Source organism: Corapipo altera, unplaced genomic scaffold, assembly GCF_003945725.1.
Source record: "Corapipo altera isolate COAL_440 unplaced genomic scaffold, ASM394572v1 98, whole genome shotgun sequence".
Classification (NCBI taxonomy): domain Eukaryota; kingdom Metazoa; phylum Chordata; class Aves; order Passeriformes; family Pipridae; genus Corapipo; species Corapipo altera.
This window is the reverse complement of record NW_020884914.1, coordinates 2,207,663-2,228,103: the sequence shown is the minus strand read 5'-3', so window position 1 is coordinate 2,228,103 and position 20,441 is coordinate 2,207,663. Positions and strand designations below refer to the sequence as shown.

The 20,441-nt window shown below is 38.7% G+C and overlaps 1 protein-coding gene and 1 long non-coding RNA gene across 9 annotated transcripts in view; one reads left to right on the top strand and one right to left on the bottom strand.

The window, feature by feature from the left end:
• MRTFB (myocardin related transcription factor B) overlaps window positions 1-20,441 on the bottom strand; it is a 71,670-nt gene that overhangs the window by 11,668 nt on the left and 39,561 nt on the right. For all 7 annotated transcript variants that reach the window (XM_027654851.1, XM_027654856.1, XM_027654852.1 and 4 more), the window contains 9 exons: window positions 15,283-15,348; window positions 13,885-13,940; window positions 13,256-13,331; window positions 12,078-12,239; window positions 11,327-11,511; window positions 6,103-6,243; window positions 4,829-5,076; window positions 3,159-3,312; window positions 280-1,305 (listed from right to left, as the gene is read on the bottom strand). In XM_027654851.1, coding sequence (XP_027510652.1) covers window positions 280-1,305; window positions 3,159-3,312; window positions 4,829-5,076; window positions 6,103-6,243; window positions 11,327-11,511; window positions 12,078-12,239; window positions 13,256-13,331; window positions 13,885-13,940; window positions 15,283-15,348 — 2,114 coding nt within the window. The remainder of the gene's footprint in view (window positions 1-279; window positions 1,306-3,158; window positions 3,313-4,828; window positions 5,077-6,102; window positions 6,244-11,326; window positions 11,512-12,077; window positions 12,240-13,255; window positions 13,332-13,884; window positions 13,941-15,282; window positions 15,349-20,441) is intronic.
• The window catches only part of LOC113952598, a 38,380-nt gene continuing 35,828 nt past the window's right edge, over window positions 17,890-20,441 (top strand). For both annotated transcript variants that reach the window (XR_003529601.1, XR_003529600.1), the window contains exon 1: window positions 17,890-17,963. This is a non-coding gene — a long non-coding RNA (uncharacterized LOC113952598). The remainder of the gene's footprint in view (window positions 17,964-20,441) is intronic.

Below are 20,441 nucleotides of genomic sequence, written 5' to 3'. Positions count from 1 at the left end.
GGTATATGCTGATATAAAGCAAACTGTGCATGGAGGCACAGTAGTAAGACAATTGCTTTTCAGGAAAGAGTATCTGGGAACAAAAGTTGCAAAGAAAGCAAGTACCAGAAGCAGATATGAGGAGAGTGGCACTTAAGTTTTTCTACTCTCTTCTCTCAAGCAGAAACAAGCTAAGCCTGATTTTTAAGTTAATCTTAAAAGTAGTACATTTACCTACTTATACTAAATTACAAACTAGTGCCATGCAGTTTACATGATGAAAAACAGAAACCCCCTTACCTGCAACTTGATGTTTCCAACTGGTAGCTGCACTGCAGTGGCAGAATTCGGTCCCTGGATAGACAGTGGAAGGAGCAGCTGTGCAGTTCCTTGGGTAGTTAATAAAGCTTGAGGTTGGGCAACAACTGCAGTTTGAGGCTGCCTCTGTGGATTAACATAAAATTGAGAAATGGCATTCTGAGGTTCAGCTTTGGCCACGGGTATCTCCTGCTTGATAACAACTGCCTTTTTGGCAACTGGATTCTGGCCACTAGTGTACACTGACTGTCCTAAGGAATGGCTGGCCACAGGTATGGATGGACTGGTGCTCGAGCAGTCAGCAGGAGCAGTTTCATCTTTGACAGCAGCATTGAACTGCTTCTGTTCCAAAGCAGCTGAATTCCCACAAGTCTGAGACTGTTGCTGTTGTCCCCGTTTTTCAACCTCAAGTTGCATTTTCAATACTTCCACAAGTTTTTGCTCTTGTTCCAGTTTCCTTTTGAGCTCTTCAATCTGCTTCTCCTTCTCTTGGAGCTTGCGGTCCTTCTCTGCCACGTCCAGCTCTATGGCTGAGACGGTGCCGCTGCCGCGGCTCTGGTTGTCATCGCTCAGGTTTGCTCTGAGGGGGGAAGTGCTCAAGAACTGCGACGGCGACATCATGGTCATCATTTCTGTGAAAGTATCGGCCATACTCGTGTCATCTGTGCTTAGACTCGACTGTTCCGAGGGAGAGGGGGATATAGGCAAAGGAGAGCTGATGTTTTCAGTATTTACTATTTTGCTGCCAGGTCCAGTAGATGTTTTTTCTGCAGGGAAGCTGGATATCGTATTAGCCACTGGTTTATTTAGTGTTGCAACAGGAAATGCCACAGTCACTTCCCCAGTGTTACCTGTGGCCCCAGCAGAAGTGGTTACTGTCACAGAGGTACTTGTAGCAACCCCATTGTTGTTAAGATCTTGGTAGCTTTTCAGACGCTCAATGAGATCTGTTTTTGTTCCAGACACTGGTAATCCCCTCAATTTCAACTCCATTTTAAGTTCTGCTACCTGAAATAAAATAAAGCATGATAATAAAAAAAGATTTAAACTTGCTGATATACATTCTACTTTATTACATCTCAATAAGAAAAATCATTTTTTGCTAGTTATTCCACCTCTGGGTTCTGGCAGCATGCATGATCCATGACCACATTTCCATGACCTGCTACCTACTTCACTGTTTAAGTGGCCAAAATCTTAGTAGTGTTCAGTTGTACAAAGAGCAGTAGCAAACTTATGATGATTTTTAACAAATGTTCAAAATGGAAAAATGCACAAAAAGCTCCAGTTCTGACCTAAAAACTTGAGAAGCAAACCTGCAGGTGATGGCAGCAGTGCTGCTGATAATAGCACTGAACCCCTTTGCTACGCCACCAAGACACAGATCTGTTTCTGAGAAACTTTATCAGGTCAGTTGGATGATTCAATAGACCCATCAAACACAAAAGGCTCTCCTGCTAATTAGCAACCAAACAGTTACAGCTATGTGCCATCTGGGTTTCTTTTACAAACAGAGACAGTATAAGGAGTCAAAATTAATTTCTGATAGAAAAATGATCTGTTTTCCAGTAAGCTTTCAGAAAAAGCAAAGTGCAAATGTGTTGAGTGTAAATTAATTATGTGCTTCAAAATATCAATTAAAAAAAGAACAGTCACAATGACTGGCTTCTGTTTATGATGAACATACAGCACAGCTAACTGCAGTTGGGCTATATGTGTCTTAGAGCTACCTCTATTAAAGATCCTCAGGAATATTTCAGTCCTTAGCCAGTCTAGAATTTAAGTTGGAGGTCCTTGTGATTTAGAAATGATGAAAAGTCACAGCAATACGTTTTACATCTCTAAAAACCACAGCAGTTTTCTGTGAAGTAACTCTCTACCTGACTATCAGCTGTTTCCCCCAGTCTGCTCTAAGTTGTCTGTTTTCCAGCAATTCATTTCTGAACTCTTAATCACAACTGACTTCGCTCATTCTGTGGTAAAACCACCACCACATGACCTTCCAAAACTTCTGGGTTTTGTCCCTTCAAAAGTAAAGCAATGCTCATTCCCATCCCTCACAAAGGCAGGGAGGAAGGAATGAAGTGCCCACTAGATGTCCCTACCCCGCTGCTCAGGCTTGGCCTGTCCGTGCTCTTCAAAGAGCTGAATCTTAAACCTCCACAAAAGCTGCTTCAGGTTCCTTTTCATTATGTCCCTCCCAGTATGATTTCCTGTTAAAGTATTTCTGAAGGAACAAAATCCTATGCAATGCCTTCATAGAGCAGTTTAAACAGTTCACACAGTTATTTATAACTTCAAGAAACTTCTGCAAAATCTAGCATTCATTTTCAGATGATGTGTTGAACTCTGGTAAGAAGATCTCTTATTTTCCATTCTCTTTTACTGGCGTTATTTCTGTGTTGGCTTTATAGCACTGACCTCTCTGAACACGTTTTTATTAGGGCAATTTTAATTTATGCTGCTTAACTAAACCTCTGCATTGATACACTGAAATTGTCACGAGGAAACTATTGCTCCAGTGTTTAAATCTGCCTGGGCTAAAAGGTCACATGAAGTGAACCTTACAGTTTACCCAAGGGATCAAAATGAGGAACCTATACAATGTGTCTGAAATCCTTCCTCTTGTAATTCTTTGGGAAAGAAATGTCATTTCTAGAACATATGCATGTGAGGAAGCTATATTAAATATTTTAACTTCCAAAGAGTTGCGTATGAAAAACTTGACACTCTTATTCTAAACAGGAGGAAAGCACAGTTTTCATTGGTAACAACAACTGGGCACATTCTTGACAGTCACAGTTTGCAAGTAATGCCCTACAGTAATGCACAGGAACGGGCAGATCCCTCTGATCTTTTACCTTCAAGTCGTCCAGGCTGGAAGGCAGAGGCCCAGGTTTCCTGCTGGGAACGCTGCTGTTCTGCCTGGGGGAGCTGGCAGCTGACGTGGGGGTGCTGTTGTTCAGAGTGTTCAGTGGTGTGTTCCCGTTGTTACTCTGTTTGTCATTCAGTGGCCTTCGAGTAATAAGAAAAAAGAGGGGCAATAATGTCAATGCTAATTATATTATGTTTTCAACCAAGAAATTCTCAATCTAATGTCTATCAAGCTAATGGACAAATTAACTTTTTTTACAAATACATATTTAACATAAGACATTACCATTAAATGTAAGACAAAACAGACAAGAAAACATAACAGAGAGTAGTATGTTGATATTTTATTTTCTGTGAAGCGTAATGATTTATGCTTCACAGTTTTGATTGTTGTCATGGTATCCCCAAAGGATACTGTGGACTGCAAACTCAAGTTATGCAAATTAATCATCCTCTAGGACAATTACTTAGCTTTTTGTTTGGCACCAATAAAAAAACCCACAATACTGAACTCTGTGTATCAACCCTACATACATGTCCAACGTTCATACACAGTAAGGCAGTTTACTTTGAAGATGCATTTTTACCAGCTGTACTCAAAAGAAGAATCTCGTACAAGGATCTCAAAGTAATGGCAAAAAAATTAAAAATGCCATCATTTACACTGGGTACCATAAGTCAACTCTTTTATGTGGTTCAAGCTGATTTCTGCAGAAATGTTTCTGAAATGTCAGTAAATGGAACATAAGAAGCGTGGGTAAGCAGGCAGAAACACCACTAGGCCAAATGTTAGGATACATGGTAATTATAAATACAACCACAGATGGCAGCTTTAACTTTTCTAGCCTCACTTGCTGAGGAAAAATAACTAAGTGAAAACTCATTTAAAAACCAGTTGAAAGTCATTTAATTTGGGGTTGTGTGACTGTGGCATGTTACACTTTAAGCACTTCTAGGAAATGACTGGTCTCAGATGATGAGAATGAAACTGCAGATAATCAGCTTCTCATTCTGCTATGGGGTGCTGGCAACTCTTTAAACATTTATTTTTCTGACTGCTTCTGCCTATAAATCAGCAAGTATACTTCTCACTGTTCAGTGCTCAAGATCAACACTGATGAGGAATCATATAAGCATTACAGGTGAGGCTATAAACAATATACAGATCTTATCTAATTTAAAATGACTGTTATGTCTTATTGTAAAGGGCAAGAATGTGTTTTGTGAAACTGATGTCAAAAGAAAATAAAGCCACAATAATAGCATGTGTCATTGTAAAAGACACTCTGTAACCTCTTCTGCTCTGCCTACCTATGACATATTCAAATGACAATGGTGTCAAAACTTATGTGTTTCAAATATTCATCTCATCAGAAAAATAGGCATCTGACAGGTAAGAGGTTCTGTTTCCATGAAACACAAAAAACCTAGGACCATTTCAAGGCTTATCAGACTTCAGGAGTATTTTAACAAGAGAACCACCTCATCACCTTGTTAAATTAGGCAAATAATACCCCCAGTGATGCACAATGCCATTTAAGTTTTCTTGGGTTCCGACGATCTCAACAATTGCAAACCACATTTCCCTGTAAAGCACTAAGCCTATAACTGATGTAAATGTCTTTTCTGTAAAGGACACAAACAATGCTTCACATACTTCAGTGGTGCAGGCAGAATTGTCTGGTAGTTGTAGTGTTGTTGCTGTTGGCTCAGGATCTGCAGCTGCAAAAACAGTTGCTGCTGTTGTAGCAGACGAGCATAGTTGGAGTCCATCTGTGGCTCATTTTTCTCACCTTTCTGATCAGGTGGAATATATTGATGGTACTTCAATTTTTTCACCCTTGGCTTGGGTTCTTTACATTTCTTGCTCCGATGTTTATCATTTGGGTTCTTTGGGTGGCTTTGCTGTTTATGGATGGAAAAGATTGAAAGAGCTACAACAGATGTGATTTAAAGCAGTTATGCCTGGTGCAGAGATAAGGCATGCTGAGCACATTCACTGCAAAGAGCTGCTGAACACAATTATCCCTGCAGACCTCCCCAAAAGAACCATCTCCCATCTCCCAAGCAGAAATGCTGTGTTGATCCAAGCACATTTATCACACACACAGCCTGTTCTGGGGGATATCTGAATTTGTCATTAGGGTCCTGCATTAAGTAAGGTGCTACGAGTGCAGTGATTTCAAAGGATACAGCCACATTCATACTAGAAATTCACAACTAGAGGTCATCCTGGTAAATGAACTGAGCTCATTTCAGGTAGTTAGCAGAAGTCTACATACATATATGCATTACACAGCTGAAGACAGCAAAGTTACTGAAATGAAACATCTTCTAACACAACCCCCTAACTGTATTTGAAATGGTTTTCCGTGCTGCTGGCCAGGTCAGTGCAGAAAGAGAACTGAGTATGTTCTTCAGATATTAAAACAGAAGGATACAGTCACTTCTCTAATGCCTTCTGCTTATACATTAAATCAGTTAAGAAAATAGTTTTGGAAAAGGGGCAATGCTTTTCACCAGTTTGGTTACAGGTAGACTATGAATGCAAAATCCTATTAAATTATTCTCCATAGAGAACTAGGTTAGAAGAGATTCATTTCACCAATAGAAAGTCAAAAGTCAGTACTGTCCTTATTCCTTAAAAATTGCTTCCATAAGCAATGTAATGCATAATTCTGCATGAAACCATCTGCCAGCTGTACTGTAAGGACCTCTTGGTGTAATGAGCTGGTCCCTACAAGTGTTACTTGACCTTAGCACACAACAGCTTTGAGTCACCAACCCTGTGTGTCCCCTGACCACTGGCAGAAGTTAATTGTTAGCTACAGGCACTCTAACGTTACTCATGGACTTTTCCATTAAACACAGCACTGGAAAAGGACACAGACAAGGAATGTTGCCCTCAGATGCCAAGGGTGCAGTACCCACCTTCACTAAGGTTGGCCCAGGCTTTGCTGCAGAGACAGTGTTTGTGGTCAGGGTGGTGGCAGCAGTGGAACGTGTGACGTGCTGTTCGATTGTTGAGGGAGTTTTGAGAAATTCAGGAACTGGAGAGGTTAAAGGTGGATACTAGTATTAAAAAAATATAAGGAAAAAGAGAAACATTAAAAACATCCACCACCTGAATAACTGAAAAAAAGGTGAAAAGGTTAAGACAATTTACTATCATGGCAAATTCACAAAATATTTTCAGAAGGAATGGTGAAAACAGAACTGTTTCATGTCCATGCCTACAAGTATTCTATGAAGCACATTTTGGCACACTTCAAACATAGCAAATAAACCAGTTTCTTACCTTGACTTCTTAGTTTGCTAAAGAAACACTGCTTTATCACTATAAATGTGAGGCTTTCAGTATTTTTTCTGCCTATGAAGTCAGAATCTTGTGTACACAAGGAGGATCTTAGCACCCAGACAAGTACTGCCAGATAGGCATTGCTTTCATGAAGGTCAGACATCAACACAGGCAAACAAACTTCTTGTTTCAGCAGCAGCACAGCAGGTATATTTTGAAGACACTGATTCCTGTATATTTTCACAGAACCCCACCTCTGACTGCATTTCTGTACCTGACTGCCAGCACAAGTGTAAGATACTGTGCAGGTACAACCCAGGAGTTTGTTCCCTTGATGTTACACATCATGTGTGTAATTTCTTCCATAAACTTACTATAATTTCATATAGGTTTAGCACTTTATTATTATTTTTTTCCTGGCACCACTATACCTACCAGAAAACTCCCCTGAGTTTTCCTACGCTAAAATCAAACTTTGCTCAGCTTAAATTTGTCATATCAATTTTTATTGTACTGAAATTGTTTTCTGATTTAAAACCTTAAAATTTCCTTCTGTGGTGAATATCCCTCTGATGGGATATAGACTCTGTACATAAACAGATCTCAGCCCTTGTGATCCTAGACATATGAATGAATTTTTATTCTTTTCTCACAAAGACATTTTTCATTCTCTGATCATCCTTACCTGTTACAGGTAACTGTGTTACAGTTTTCCTTAGTCTTTCCTGGATATAAGTAACTGGAAACGTACAGGATATTCCATGAAGGGTCTCACTGGATCCTTACAGTGGCATTAACACCTCTACTGGAATTATCTCTTCTGACACACTTGTGATTTTAAAGGGAAGTCCCCAGCAGCTCACAGTCATTGCCAAACACTGCACCCAAACTGCCTCCTGCCCCAGTTTTCTCTGGAGTCAGGAGTCCCCAGGTCTCCACATTCCTTTGTCATTGGAAAGAGAAGCTTTGCGTATTTTTCTTTTTAAGAACTATTCCATTCTACTGCAATTCCATTTCTCTCCTAAAAGCCACATCAGCCAGCTCTTTCTGCAGAATAACAATCCAACTGTGTGCTGACTATGCTTCCTACTTTTGTTAGGTGACCCATTCTTACGTCAAGGTTGTTAATGGTAACATGAAACCAGAATGTCCCCAAATCAACTCCCACAGACACTATTACCAATTTCCTTTCAACCCAAAAATTCCCTTTGTGTCTCATTTCTGGTAATCTCCATTTTCAGTTTTGCTAGTGTTTAATATCATACAGTATTAAATCCAGACAGATGAGATCAGTTACATTTCCATTGTTTAAGAAAGTAGTTAGATCACCTAGTACAATGTTCCTTTTATAAAAGCCCCTTCTTTTTTCTGTATATTCCTATCAGTAAACATCCCTTCGAAATTAATTCTAAAACTTGCACTCTGATTAAGCCCAACAGGTACTTCTCCCCAGTTCATTTCTTCCCATACTCTACTGTTCTTCCATGAGATTGTACCACAAAGGACTTAAAGATTTAATGTGCCCTGTCACTGAAACAGTGTCCACATGCCTGTCCAGGGGTTGTGTCAGTCTGTGGTGATGGGCTAAGGATACAAATGTCTCTATTTTTATCTCCAAGTTTCAAAGTGTTTGCTCTGGAAAGCATCTGGTATCTACACAGTGTCTGTTATTTGCTGGACTTGCACAAGAATTGCCAGGGGATGTTAGAGGGACTTAGCCTTTGAAAAAGGGTTCTGGTGCTGTATTCCAACATCCTGCACTCCTGTTGCTATCAAGTTTAAAAGGCATATTCTAGTTACAGCAGTACAATTTAAAAAAGCACTTAGTTTGTCTTTGAATCAAAGTGTCATGTACCATATTACCATAAAGCACAGAGGAATTCTAATGACCTCGTGATTTTCTATTTCTTCAATTTTCTTCTCATGAAGTCCCAATTAAAGGGCATTTTAAATGTTTGCTACTTCAGCTTATTCATTACATAATCTTTTACTATTCATCATTCTGATCCTTCTTGAAGCCAAATGAATAACTTGACTTCAAACATATTGAGCTACTCTTTTTAGGCTATGAAAACAAATCCATGATGACAGCACAACAAAACTCTCAAAACTGGAAAAGTTAGTAAATTAGAAAAACCCAACCAAACAAAACCAAACCACCACCAACAAAACCATCCACTACCAAAAAAACAAATCACCTCTTTAATTCACTCTGTGTGAAAATAGTGGTGTTAAACATTCTCCTCTTGCCAAAGTAAATTACTTTTTCCTTACATTAGTTGTTATCCTCACCTACAAAGGGTTAATGGCTACATCAAACACAAAGCTTTTTACAGACATTCCAATTTTACTGCAAGTGTCAGATGAGGTAATGAACCATGCATATAATTTACTTTACGTCTTCAAAAAACTGAATTTAACAGGTCTTGACTTCTTAACTTGATTACTGTATAAACTAACAATTATTTCATTTGAATAGATCCCTCTTTTCAGGTAATATGATTTCTGCACCTTTTCTGCTGGATGCAAACAAGCATCTAGCAGGTCAACAAGCTACAGTGACTGTATTAAGAAAACAGTCATTATATTCTGTGCCATCAAGCAAAACACTTCAGCTGTTTTGAAGGGAACTGTTTAATGTCTTGTGAATTGTGAGCACCACAATTGGGTCTGTTTAGAGTGTGGTTAAAATGCCTCATCCTTCCCAGATGCAAATATAGTGGGTTAAAGCAAGTTTTAGGTCACCAGTCAACAAGAGCTGAAGTTCTCAAAGTTATGTTACGTCCTCTGAGGTCTGGAAATGTGCAGAGGAGGAAGCCTTGCAAAGAACTCTGGCTACACTCCACTGCTTTCAAAACATTCTTTTTTTATTTTTATCATAATAAAATTTAAAATTTATCAGAGGAAATTAAAAGAATAAAGGAGCAATTCGCAGGCACATCTCCTGTAGAGACCTGCTGGGCTGTTGTTCTTTATTTCAGAAGGAACAACGAGGTAAGCATCTGTTTTATTCTGCAAAAGAGCAATTTCTCATGTTGCTCTTCTCACAGAAGTGGCTGTAATACCTTATGAAATCCATAAGCAAAGGCCTGAAGTTCTATCTGAAGTGCTTTTTCAATCACATTCAAGTGCTCTGTTACTTTGTTTCTGTAATCACGTATCTCTCTTATGCTTCCTACTTGAAAAGCTTTTGGCTGGTATTATTTCGAGTGTTTTTATTTAACTCTCCATTAGGAACCTAACTCGTTACTTAGGAATCTAATTTCATGTGGTTTGTTTTCAATTTATTCAACACAAATTATATTCTCTCAACATGAAACCCAAATAAAATGGAAGTGCCATACTTTGTGTCCAGCACTGGTTTTGAACGTGAACTTTGCAATACTTTTTCTATCTACTGTGGTAATAAGAAAACCAAGGAGAGCAATTCCAGACCTTGAACTACTCAGTTGCCAAGTGTCCATGGTCATCAAGACTACATGGTCTTCAGAGTACCAGGTACACAAAGCTGAGTGCAATATTATTGCACTGACATAATTTGTAAGTCACTTCAAATATATAATGCTATGACGAAAAAAACAAGTCTTTCTACTAAAATATTTACTGAAGTATAAACTTGAATAGTATGGTAAAATGCATCGATCTGAAACATAAATTATTTTTCTGTGATAATACAGCTGCTTTTGTTTATGTACATCAGGAAAACGGGCTGACTGAGAGAAATGGGAGCTCAGGGTCAGGACTGGCCCAGCTGCACAAATCTAGTTAAAAGCAAAGCTTTCTCCTCTTAACTGCTCTTAGTGAGTTTAAAAGGACTAGCTGAGGTATGACAGAAAAAATCATGAATAATTATTTAAGGTAAATATAGTAACCTTTAAATAAACAGGGTCTCTCATTAATGAATAAACTTACTGATTAACTCCAAGGTGAAGATAAACACCTGTGAAGCAAGCACTGTACAAGACACTCTAGAAAGCATCCAGGTAACTATGCTTGTGCATATAAACCTGTGCTTTCAGTAGATCACAGAAGATAAAAGAAATTAATTTGTAGCACCTGATATTTAATTACTGTTTTTACAAATTATTTTACATCAGCACTTTTATAATGTATTTAAAGACAGGGTAGGTGATGTTACTGTCCATTTAAAATCATGAAAATTAAACTGTTCGAAGAAGAGGTCTCTTTCACATTTTTTTGTGAAAACAGTTGTTTTCATTCAAATTCATTGCTCTTTAAATCTTCACACATTTAAATCTACTATAAAGACAACATTTTATCTGCCATGACACAGTTATTTTCCTTTCTTTCTAAGTAACACGAGAGAATACCAAAAAGCTCATAGAACAATCAACATAAATGTCATTTTCATTTCTTAAATAGAAAATTCCTTAGGCACTTTTTTAAAACTATAAGAAAGAATATTTAAATTCTGTGGGAAACCTTTTTTTATGGACTTTTCTGAAGATAATGGAACTGACGTCAACTGTTGTTTCAGCTCAGTTTAATTCTAATGAGTTCAAGACCTTGCTCAGAATGAAGACAGACATTAAGTAATCAATAACAGCTGGAGTAAACTATGGCCATGACCTTTCAAACAACTTCTGGGAAAGCTGCAGATCTTCTATGGGTCATAATGAATTTCAGGGAATTTATGGCTTCACTACAGTCTATGGGAATTTCATTGCTGCCAGCAGCTAAGCCAGGGCTCCAGTCTGTGCACTCCCAAACAGAAAAGGGAGTGCCAGGCCCCCCTCTGCAGCAGCACATGGATCCATTCCATGTGAAACCATGCCCCATTTCTGTAGCTCCAGATCAAAAACACACTGTGAAGATTTAAACATTTAAAAGCTGTACCTGTGTTGATGTAGCAGCATTTGGGGTTATAGGTGATGGTGAGTCACTGGTTTTTGGCTCACCAGGGGAAGCTGCTGAACCCTGGGATTCTTGGCTGGCTGGCTGATCTGGTGATAAAGCATCGCTGCTGTCTTCATCAAATGAAAAATCATCCAGAGCTTGAGGATAATTTTCTTGTCCAACTGCTAGAATGTTTACAAAGAAACAAACAAAACACATTTTTTTTTTGGTTGTACAAATTAAATTTAGACATTCATAGCAGAATTAGCCAATTGCTGGAAAATGATCACTTTTCAGCAGCCTAAACATATGGTGCCTACGTATTTATTGTGTCTTTAATACAATGACAGCCATATTAAATCATATACAAGGAATGGATAAAACCAAGCATGTAGCAGAAGTGGTTTTAGTAAGAGATTAAAAGGTATGTTCAGCACATGTGGAGTGCACACAGACACCTCCAACACACTGAGTATTGGCCACAGCTCTGCCATTACTTTGTACTAAATCAGTTCTTTTCCAAGACAGTACTATACTCCAGCTATATATATGTATAACTTACAAGTTTCCAATAAAAATAGGATGACTTTAATTAAATGATGACAGAGTTTAGGACTCAGAAGCTGAGAGAATAAATAGTAACAAACTTAGCATATGTTTCCTTCTAGCGAACTTTGCCCTCAGGAGTTAAATGATTATTTTCCACAATGCCCTGGGGATAAGGAACAGAAGCTGTGGGATTTCTACTTGCCTATAATAGCTTCTTTAACACTGGAGTCTACAGGAAGAATATTTTTTTCTACCAGTTCCATAGGGCCAGGTCTCTGAGCAATCTTCTCATTGAGATCATCTGCCAGGCGAGCTCTCTTCAGCTTCATCTGAGTGGCCTGGAGAGAAGGCTCTGCAACCGTCTCTGCAAGGACACGCGGCGTTAAATATCCCGGGCCAACCCTTCCCCAGCTTCAGGACAAACAACACCCTCTTGCCTTTGCAACAGCCATTCCACTTTTATCAAAAACAACCCATTAGTATTCTGAAAATTCTCAAATCAGTAAGCAAAAGTAAGATTATATGAGTAGATGTTGTTTATCCCCATGATTGTGTTTTTCTAGAAATGTAATCTCTTCTTAACAGCAGTAATACCTTTGGTCAACATCTGTATAATGTCCAACAACAAAGCAGAGAATATAAAATAACAAAGGCCTCTTATAATCTGGAACATTTGCTGCTCTAATGGTTTACCAGTATGAGTTGTGGTAAAATTTAATTAATCCATTGATTTTTGGATTCTCTCTTCACAAATTTCTTTAAAAGTTTACCTTCAAAAATAGCTTCTAGCACAAATTTGAGTCTTCAAAGCTACTTTTCAATGAAATTATGGAGATTGTCAATATGGATGTGATCTATCAATGTGGAAGCTCCTACCAGGATTGAATATTCAAATGCATGTTTTGAAAAATATTGGCTATTAAATTCACTTGGCTTATGGTTATTTGGTAATCTCTGTATTTGGCAAGGTTATGGGGAAACACAGTAATGCAGCCCCATTCATAAAGAGACTTGTTTCCAATGACTGAGCAACAAGGAAAGTTAACACAGCAGGGTAACAGTCATTTATTAAAGGTTCAATAGGTTTTATATTATTATATTTATATTCTAAAGGTTTTATAAAGGGGGAAGCACAAGAGTGTCAGATCATTTTAGGGCATGAGTAAGAACTGAAGCACTACAAGCATTCCATACAGACCATGGCACAATTACCATTAGAGAGTAAGAGCAATATGCAATAGCAAACAAATACATTGTAGACATAGAGAAATAGAGCAACTAAACCTTCAGAAATAACTGCCTTTGAAGTGTAATTCAGTCAGACAAGTGAGTGCACAGGAGCCCCTTCTGCAGCAGCTCAGGGGCCAGAGCTGGACGTACCTTCCAGGATGTGCATCCTGACCAGCTCCGAGCGGTCCGGCCGGCTGCGGATCTTGTGCTTCAGGAAATTTTCAGTCTTAGAAGAAAGGAGGAAATGGCATTAACTACTGTTTACTAGAAAAATCAAAGTTTGATAAATCCCATATCTCCAGTCAATGACTTGTGCTCTTTCATGCAGATGGGTGGACACCACTGTCAGAATATGGGGTTCGTTTTGCTTTTTTGTTTTCCTATCAGTTAAGCAGTGCTAATGAATTTCTATCTTCCCCAAACAAGTTGGGAATGTTGCTGGATTTGATCCCATATCACCATATAATCACAAGAGTACACATTTGCTACAGAAATACTGCACAAGCATAATCTACCCAAGTATCCCATCCTTAACTGGGGGGAGCATTACATTATGACCACAAGTTTATCACCCACCCTGATCTTAGAAAAGTTAGAAAAGCTTAGAAAAGTTCCTCTCAGATTTGACACCCATATTTTATTTTAATGAATTCTTCCAAGATAAAAGCACATGTTATTACTGTAGTGCTAATTTTCCATGTACTCAGAGAATTTAGTATCACACACAACTGACTATCCATTTCCAGATATTAATCACAAGTTTACACAAAGTGGTTTACCCTGGCTCGCTCCAGGCTCTTGATCTGCTCATGGAATGCAGCTGGACTTTTCAAAGCTGTGAAGGGAGAGTAAGAGTTAAAAATGGCAGCAGTGATTTCCAAAAGAAATATCCTAATCAGAACGTGTGTATGGGTGTTTCCCACCACCTCGGAGTGGTCTTTGCATCTGACCAGGGTTACATCTGATTCATGCTTGTTGGGTTCACCTACATGTAGCAGAGCAATATTCCTATACAGAATACAGATATTACCATGTAACAGTTCACTTGGTCACTATGTGTTTGTTTACTAATACAGTTCCACAGTAGAAATTGTATTAGGTAAGCTTCAGAATGCTAAAATACCGTTTCATAAATACTGTATTTACTGTCTGACCATACCTCACACTTGCTGTTATTAGAGAGAACTGGACTGTCCCTTAGGTGCTGATTTAAAAAAAAATATAGAGACCTTAAATGTTGAAATTAGAAAACAGAATGATGGTTAGCTGCTAAATAGCCCAAAAGAGTAAAAATCACTATTCAGCTAGAAATAACATAAACTGTAGAGTGCTTCATCTCAACTGAATTGCTGGAAGGGTGAAACAGCAGCAGGCGCAATCCATCTGAACTGCCACGCTTTTGGCAGAGGAGATACCACAGCACAAAACCTTTAACACTCTCTGACTGTTTAGAAGTTTTTTTCCCAGGTTTCACTCAAAAGCAAACACATTGTTCTGTTCCTGAAGGTAATCAGCACTACAGACCTGGGGGGTGAAGATGCTTTAGCAAAGCAGTCTCAGGTCTGCTGCACACCCAGAAAGCTTCAAGAACAGCTTTGCTTTAAGACACTGTGCTTTCAAGCTACAACTCACCAGTGCACACTGGACTATTTTTAATCACTTGCCATAATTTTGGTATGTTTCAATGGCTGGGATTTTTGTTTGCTTTTGATTAAAATCACTTTTCACAGTTGAATCTCTTGACAATTTGGACCTATTATCTTGTGCCCAGTCTCATTCCACACTGTCCACTTGCGGATTCTCGATTCTTTCCGTGCACGCCTCAGTTTGTTTGGCAGCCCTTGCCATCCTACTCTTTAAAGCTGGCTTTGTTACTAATGTCCACTCAGTTATGTAATTCAGTTTATTTAGTAAATTAGTCATAATTATTTAAATAGAGAAAATAAAAGGAGAATCAGACTACGTCTCCAAATCCTTGAGTTTTCCTCACAATTGCTGAAACATGAGGTAACATGATGAATTTACTGCATGCTCATGGAGGTTACCAAAAGGATTCCACAAGTCTTTTCAAATGCTGATGTTATTTTTAACAACTCTTATCTTCATTATTTTATATATTCAGTTCAAAATTCCTACAGTACTGAAATACAAATGACTAGAAATAACACAAGTCTTACGTGGCATGATGCCCTGGTCCACCAGCTGTTCTCGTGTCCGTCTCTGTTGCAGCCTCAGCTGAAGTACTGACAAAAGAAAACATTGATTCCCATGTGAGCACAGAAAGTGCAAAACCCCACGTAGTTCAACTTGAGAAATATGCTCTGTCTATTCAGACCCGACAGTCACCCCCAGACCTGCTGTTCACACAGTTCAGAGCAGTGACTCCCAATCCACCCTGGCAGCGGAGGTTGCTGCTCTGTGCTCACAGCTGACAGAGGGGCTGCATTTCACACACACATCCACTGTTCCTATCAGCTGGGCACTGTAAGGGATATTAAGCACACATCAAGAAAACAGTGAGGTAAGAAGAGTTTATACCATAAATTGCAACACATAATGATTCCAGAGCCTTATTACATTTCCTAAACCAATCTTCTGACACTTCACTGCTGAAACAGAAATCATGTTTCCAGAGCATTTCAGAAGAAAAGCTGTTTGGTTGATGGTTTTTTCCTAAGGATTTTTTTTTTTTAATATAAAGAAGAAACTGAAGAGAAGCCAGATTTTATGTGGCTTATTTAAAAACACCAAAAAAGTGACACAATCAGAAACAGACCTTACCCTCTCTCTGAACATCAGAAAATGCTGTTTTCCAGACTGTTAGTGTAATTACTTCAAGGAAAAAATAAATCCAATACTGTCAAACATGGCAAAACTGTTTATAAAGTTTCAGAGGTAACTTCTTATGTTTCATTACATTTAATAAAATACAGTTTCTCATTGTTACTGTGTGAGTAACCAGTGTGACACACATTACATACTACATTGGGAACCACAAAACCTGGGGGAGGATATAGACATAAAAGCCTTGTATTTTCAAAAATTATGGCTTTTTTGTAAATTTTTCCAGGGAAAAGAAACAATAAGGAAAAAAATAGTTGTTTCTTTCTTCTACTGTTCCCTTCCCCTTGTTTCTGTATCAATTTATCATAGTGTTTCATTATCTCTTTGGCACATACAGCTATGACCCCAATTTCATCTTCTGAACAAGGGAGGGTCAAGAGAAAACATACATTAAAGATGTAATATTTACTTTCTTAAATTCAGACTTGATAGCTTATTATGGATGTATGATTATAGTATGCTGTTCCCATTGTATTTCACGAGGAAGCAAAACAAGCTAATGCATTGTCCAAAACATCAAAATGAATGTAATTTCTGAAAAATTAAGCTAAGGACAAAGTTCATTGTTTCCAGAATTTAAAAGGAACCAGCTTATTTCCTGTTCTGCAGTACAGGAAGGATACTCCTCTGGCTAAAGCATTAAGACCGGGAATAGCAAGTCCTGAAAACAAGGACATTATTTTCTTATGTCACACAAACATTGAGAGTTTAAATACAAACATCTTAGAGCTGTGGCACAGCAGATCTGTTCAGACTTTACAACAGTTCTGTTACACAAGAATTACAGAGGATAGAGATGAGAGAATGCAAAAGTAACAACACTAAAATGTAAATTGATGAAAAATCATTCAAAAGGTACTGAGTCCCTCTGGAAACTTGAAAATACCTGCTTTAAGTAGGTATTGCATTGTATTTTCCAAGTAATAGTACATGACTGTAAAAAGTTACCTGAAGAATTATTTTATAATAGTTCATTTTTGTGCTCCTTAACTTCATGTGTCTCCAAGTAAGCCATGACCTCTTCCTAAGGTATCCCTTACTGGCAGGTGCACGTGTGCTGCCTGGGCTCTGGCACCAGCTCAGAGGCTGTGCTGGACCCTGCTCTCAGAGCCCTCCCCAGCCTGGGCTGGGGCTGTAGCACAGTTACACACTCCCACCAAAGCCACAGCATGGGCAGAGCAAGTTCAAACTTTCTGCAGAAACCCACATGGGTGTCCAAGTCCACTTGGTCTAATCTACCCAAAAAATGCGACTAAGTGTGTGCAAACACGCATTTATGGATGGATATCCAACCTACAAATCCACAAGCTTTAGTATACAAACATGCATTAAAAAAGTCATTCCCATGGCAATGCAGTTCAAGCATACAGTCTAATGATATAATGTTAAGCTTCTAACCCTGGGGATACTTCTCAGAACTTCCCCCATCACTGACACAAAGCCCTGACTCAGTCACTAACTGGTGTGGTGTTTACAGGAAAGCAAAAAATCTCGGGTATGTTCTTGTTTTGGATTTCCTTGCTTACAACCAGTAAGATCAAGCAAGCTCAGAGTCTGCCTTAAAACTAGATGTACAATCCCTGTAAAAATCTTAAGCAAGTCTTACCCACCCAAGTCATGTGAAAGAAAATTTATATACAGCGTGGCACGACTACTGTATTCAGACCCAATATTTTTGGTTCTGAGTAGATTAAAACTTGTCTTTCTTCTGTTCTTTAAACTATGCTTTCTTTTACACAGCTAGAAAGCTCTGGCAAGGGTGGAAAACTGTGTCCTGCTCTGGGCAGGAATCTCATCCATGCTGTACAGCTGTACTTGGTCCAAAGTTACACCACACTTACATTTGGCTTTCTTGGAACACCAAGCACACTACAGATGTGTCTGCCAAATCTTTTACCTAGTTACAGGTCAGTTCTAAACATATGCCTCTTTATTTCAGGCCCAAAGTCTTCAAGCAAAATGACCTGCTCCAACATCAGTGATGTCCACAGTGGAGCTATTTATGTCAGACACAGTAAGTAAACCAGAATTAGTAATTTTTTCAATTCATTCCGTGGAACACAGTGAATGCTGGCAATATCAGAGCAGGTGCAGGAATGTTAGTACTGCTGTGGTTCATATACCAACATAGAACAGGCAAGTAATCGATTCAGAAATAATGCATTTCTGGTGGTATTTCTGATTTCTAAGATGCTTTTTCCTCAGACTGTCTCTGTTACTAAGCTTTCTCGCAGACCCCATTTTGTAGGTGTAGCTGGCTCAGCTGTAGCTGCCTAAGCTTTGCTAGGACAGTGCTTTCAATGTTAGTAAACACAAGTGGGAAAGAATGTTATTACTGAACACGTTGTAATGATCAGTATTTCCAAATGTAGATGATGGGAAGCCCTGCTATGACATTTATTGTATTGTAACTAGGATTTGTGGCTTCAATTATGATCAGACATTTGGCTTAAGCTTTGCAGCCAAACTGACCCACACCTAAAGAATGTCCAGTCTAAGCAGAGAACAGGCAGTGGAGCCCAGCAAAAGGGGAACAGGAGGAATGTACCTGCACACAACCCACATGCACTCAGGTGTGAGCCTTTAGCATTTCTTAGCAAAACCAGGGAACTAATCCTTCCTGTCTCCTAACACTCCCTGCCTGCACAGCCTCTGGGAACCTACACTGGGCATCACAAAGCAAATCAGGGAGGATTTTGAAGCTGTCCCATCTGTATCTGACAAGTCACAAGAACTGTGGGAAAACTGAAAAAAAAAGGAGAGATAGAGAAGATACAGAACGTGCAGTTATTCACTTTCTAAATAAATACCATGAACTTATAGATTACATAATAAAGGACAGCCTGTAGCATGACTAATAGGGAAGCACTGCAGGGGGAATACGAAAGAAGAGATGACTCATAGTTAGAAAGATGGTATAAGATGATAATAATTGAAGAGTTTGACTTGACCAGAGCAAGGAGGTTAAAGAGAAATAAAACTGGATGAAAACCAGATGTTTGCTTTTGCAATCAACTCAAAATTAAGAAGGTTAAAAAAAGGTTTGGTGTCTAAATTTAAAAAAAAAAAAATAATCCTGAGCAATCAGATGTATTATTGAAGAAAAGAAAATTTCTAAATAGAAAGCAGTTGTGAATAAAACCACTAAATATATTATTTTTAAAAGCTGAAAAAGTTTTGCTTTTCCAAAGCAAACACACTAGGGAAAAAACCAATATTTATATCTCTACAAAAGACCTAAGGACCTAAAATACTTTTAGCCCCCACACAAAGTAAAAAGCAGAAATGTTCCTAAGGAAGAAATGGCAACACCTGTACTTGAGTTGCGTAACTTCATCTAGTCAGAGCATTTCTGGGTTACAGATGGTCACTACAGACAGCAGAGACCCTTCTCTTCCCTCTGTGGGGGGATGGACAGCAGTTACAGACAGACTTGTTAGACTGGAGGTGAACCTGAAGTAGGTATAAAGGAAGGGAGCAGGAATGAGGTTTGGGAAGAGCTTAGAAGAAAATGGGGACTCACAAAAAGCAGCTCAAAGAGCAGCCAGCCAGCCAGGAAGATGGGAGTCATGGAAACTAAATCACAGGTTTTCAATAAGGAAAATATGATGAAATTATCTTCAAAGACAAGGATGAACAATGTGAGAATTGCACTTTGGCAATTTATTTCAGTGAGAAACCATCTAGAATAGAATTCAGGTTGGTTTAAATCTATGGTAATTAAAGCTGATACAGACTTTGCTTATCATATATATAGAAATCCATACAGCAAGAGATTTCTAGAACAGTCAGTGACACACAAAGCAGTAAATCTAATAAGGATGGATGAGACGGGGGGTCACAGCTCCAAAAATAATAAATCTAAAACCCACTGAAGCATTATCCAAATATAACATATATGTATTTTACTACTTGTTCTAGTGTGGGTTTAGGGGTTTTCTTCCCCCTCCCCTTTATTTCAAAGAACCCTTTACAGAAAAGCCAGGACAGAATCTAGGGAAGGGAGAATTCAAAAGACACGAGGTGTAGGTACTACAAAGTTCCCCTGGGAATGGTACTTACTCCAACACTGTGTTTAACAGATTGTTCTTATCAGGGTAAATCCATTCAGCTTGTAGCCAGATAATTCACCTCTCACTTTTACACTTGGAAAATCAGGTAGTTACCCACATAACATCTAAAATCATAAAAGATGATCTCTGAAATAAAGGCCTCAAATTAACAAATATTTAGATATGTTAATACAGTGTTAATATTAGCAATACTCTTCCTCCTATTTCAAGTGCATGTGCAAAAGAAGGACTGTGTTAACACCACTGAGCAACTCTAGTTGCTAAAAGATGGTACAAATATTTTGCACTTCACATTATCTGGCAGGACTCCTCCTTCACACCACTGCAACTCTAAAAACTGTCTGTGAACTGCTTCTGAATAAAAGCCATGCACAGAGAGGTCAGTCAAATTCCTGTTTTGACTGAGGGAGAAGGGCGGG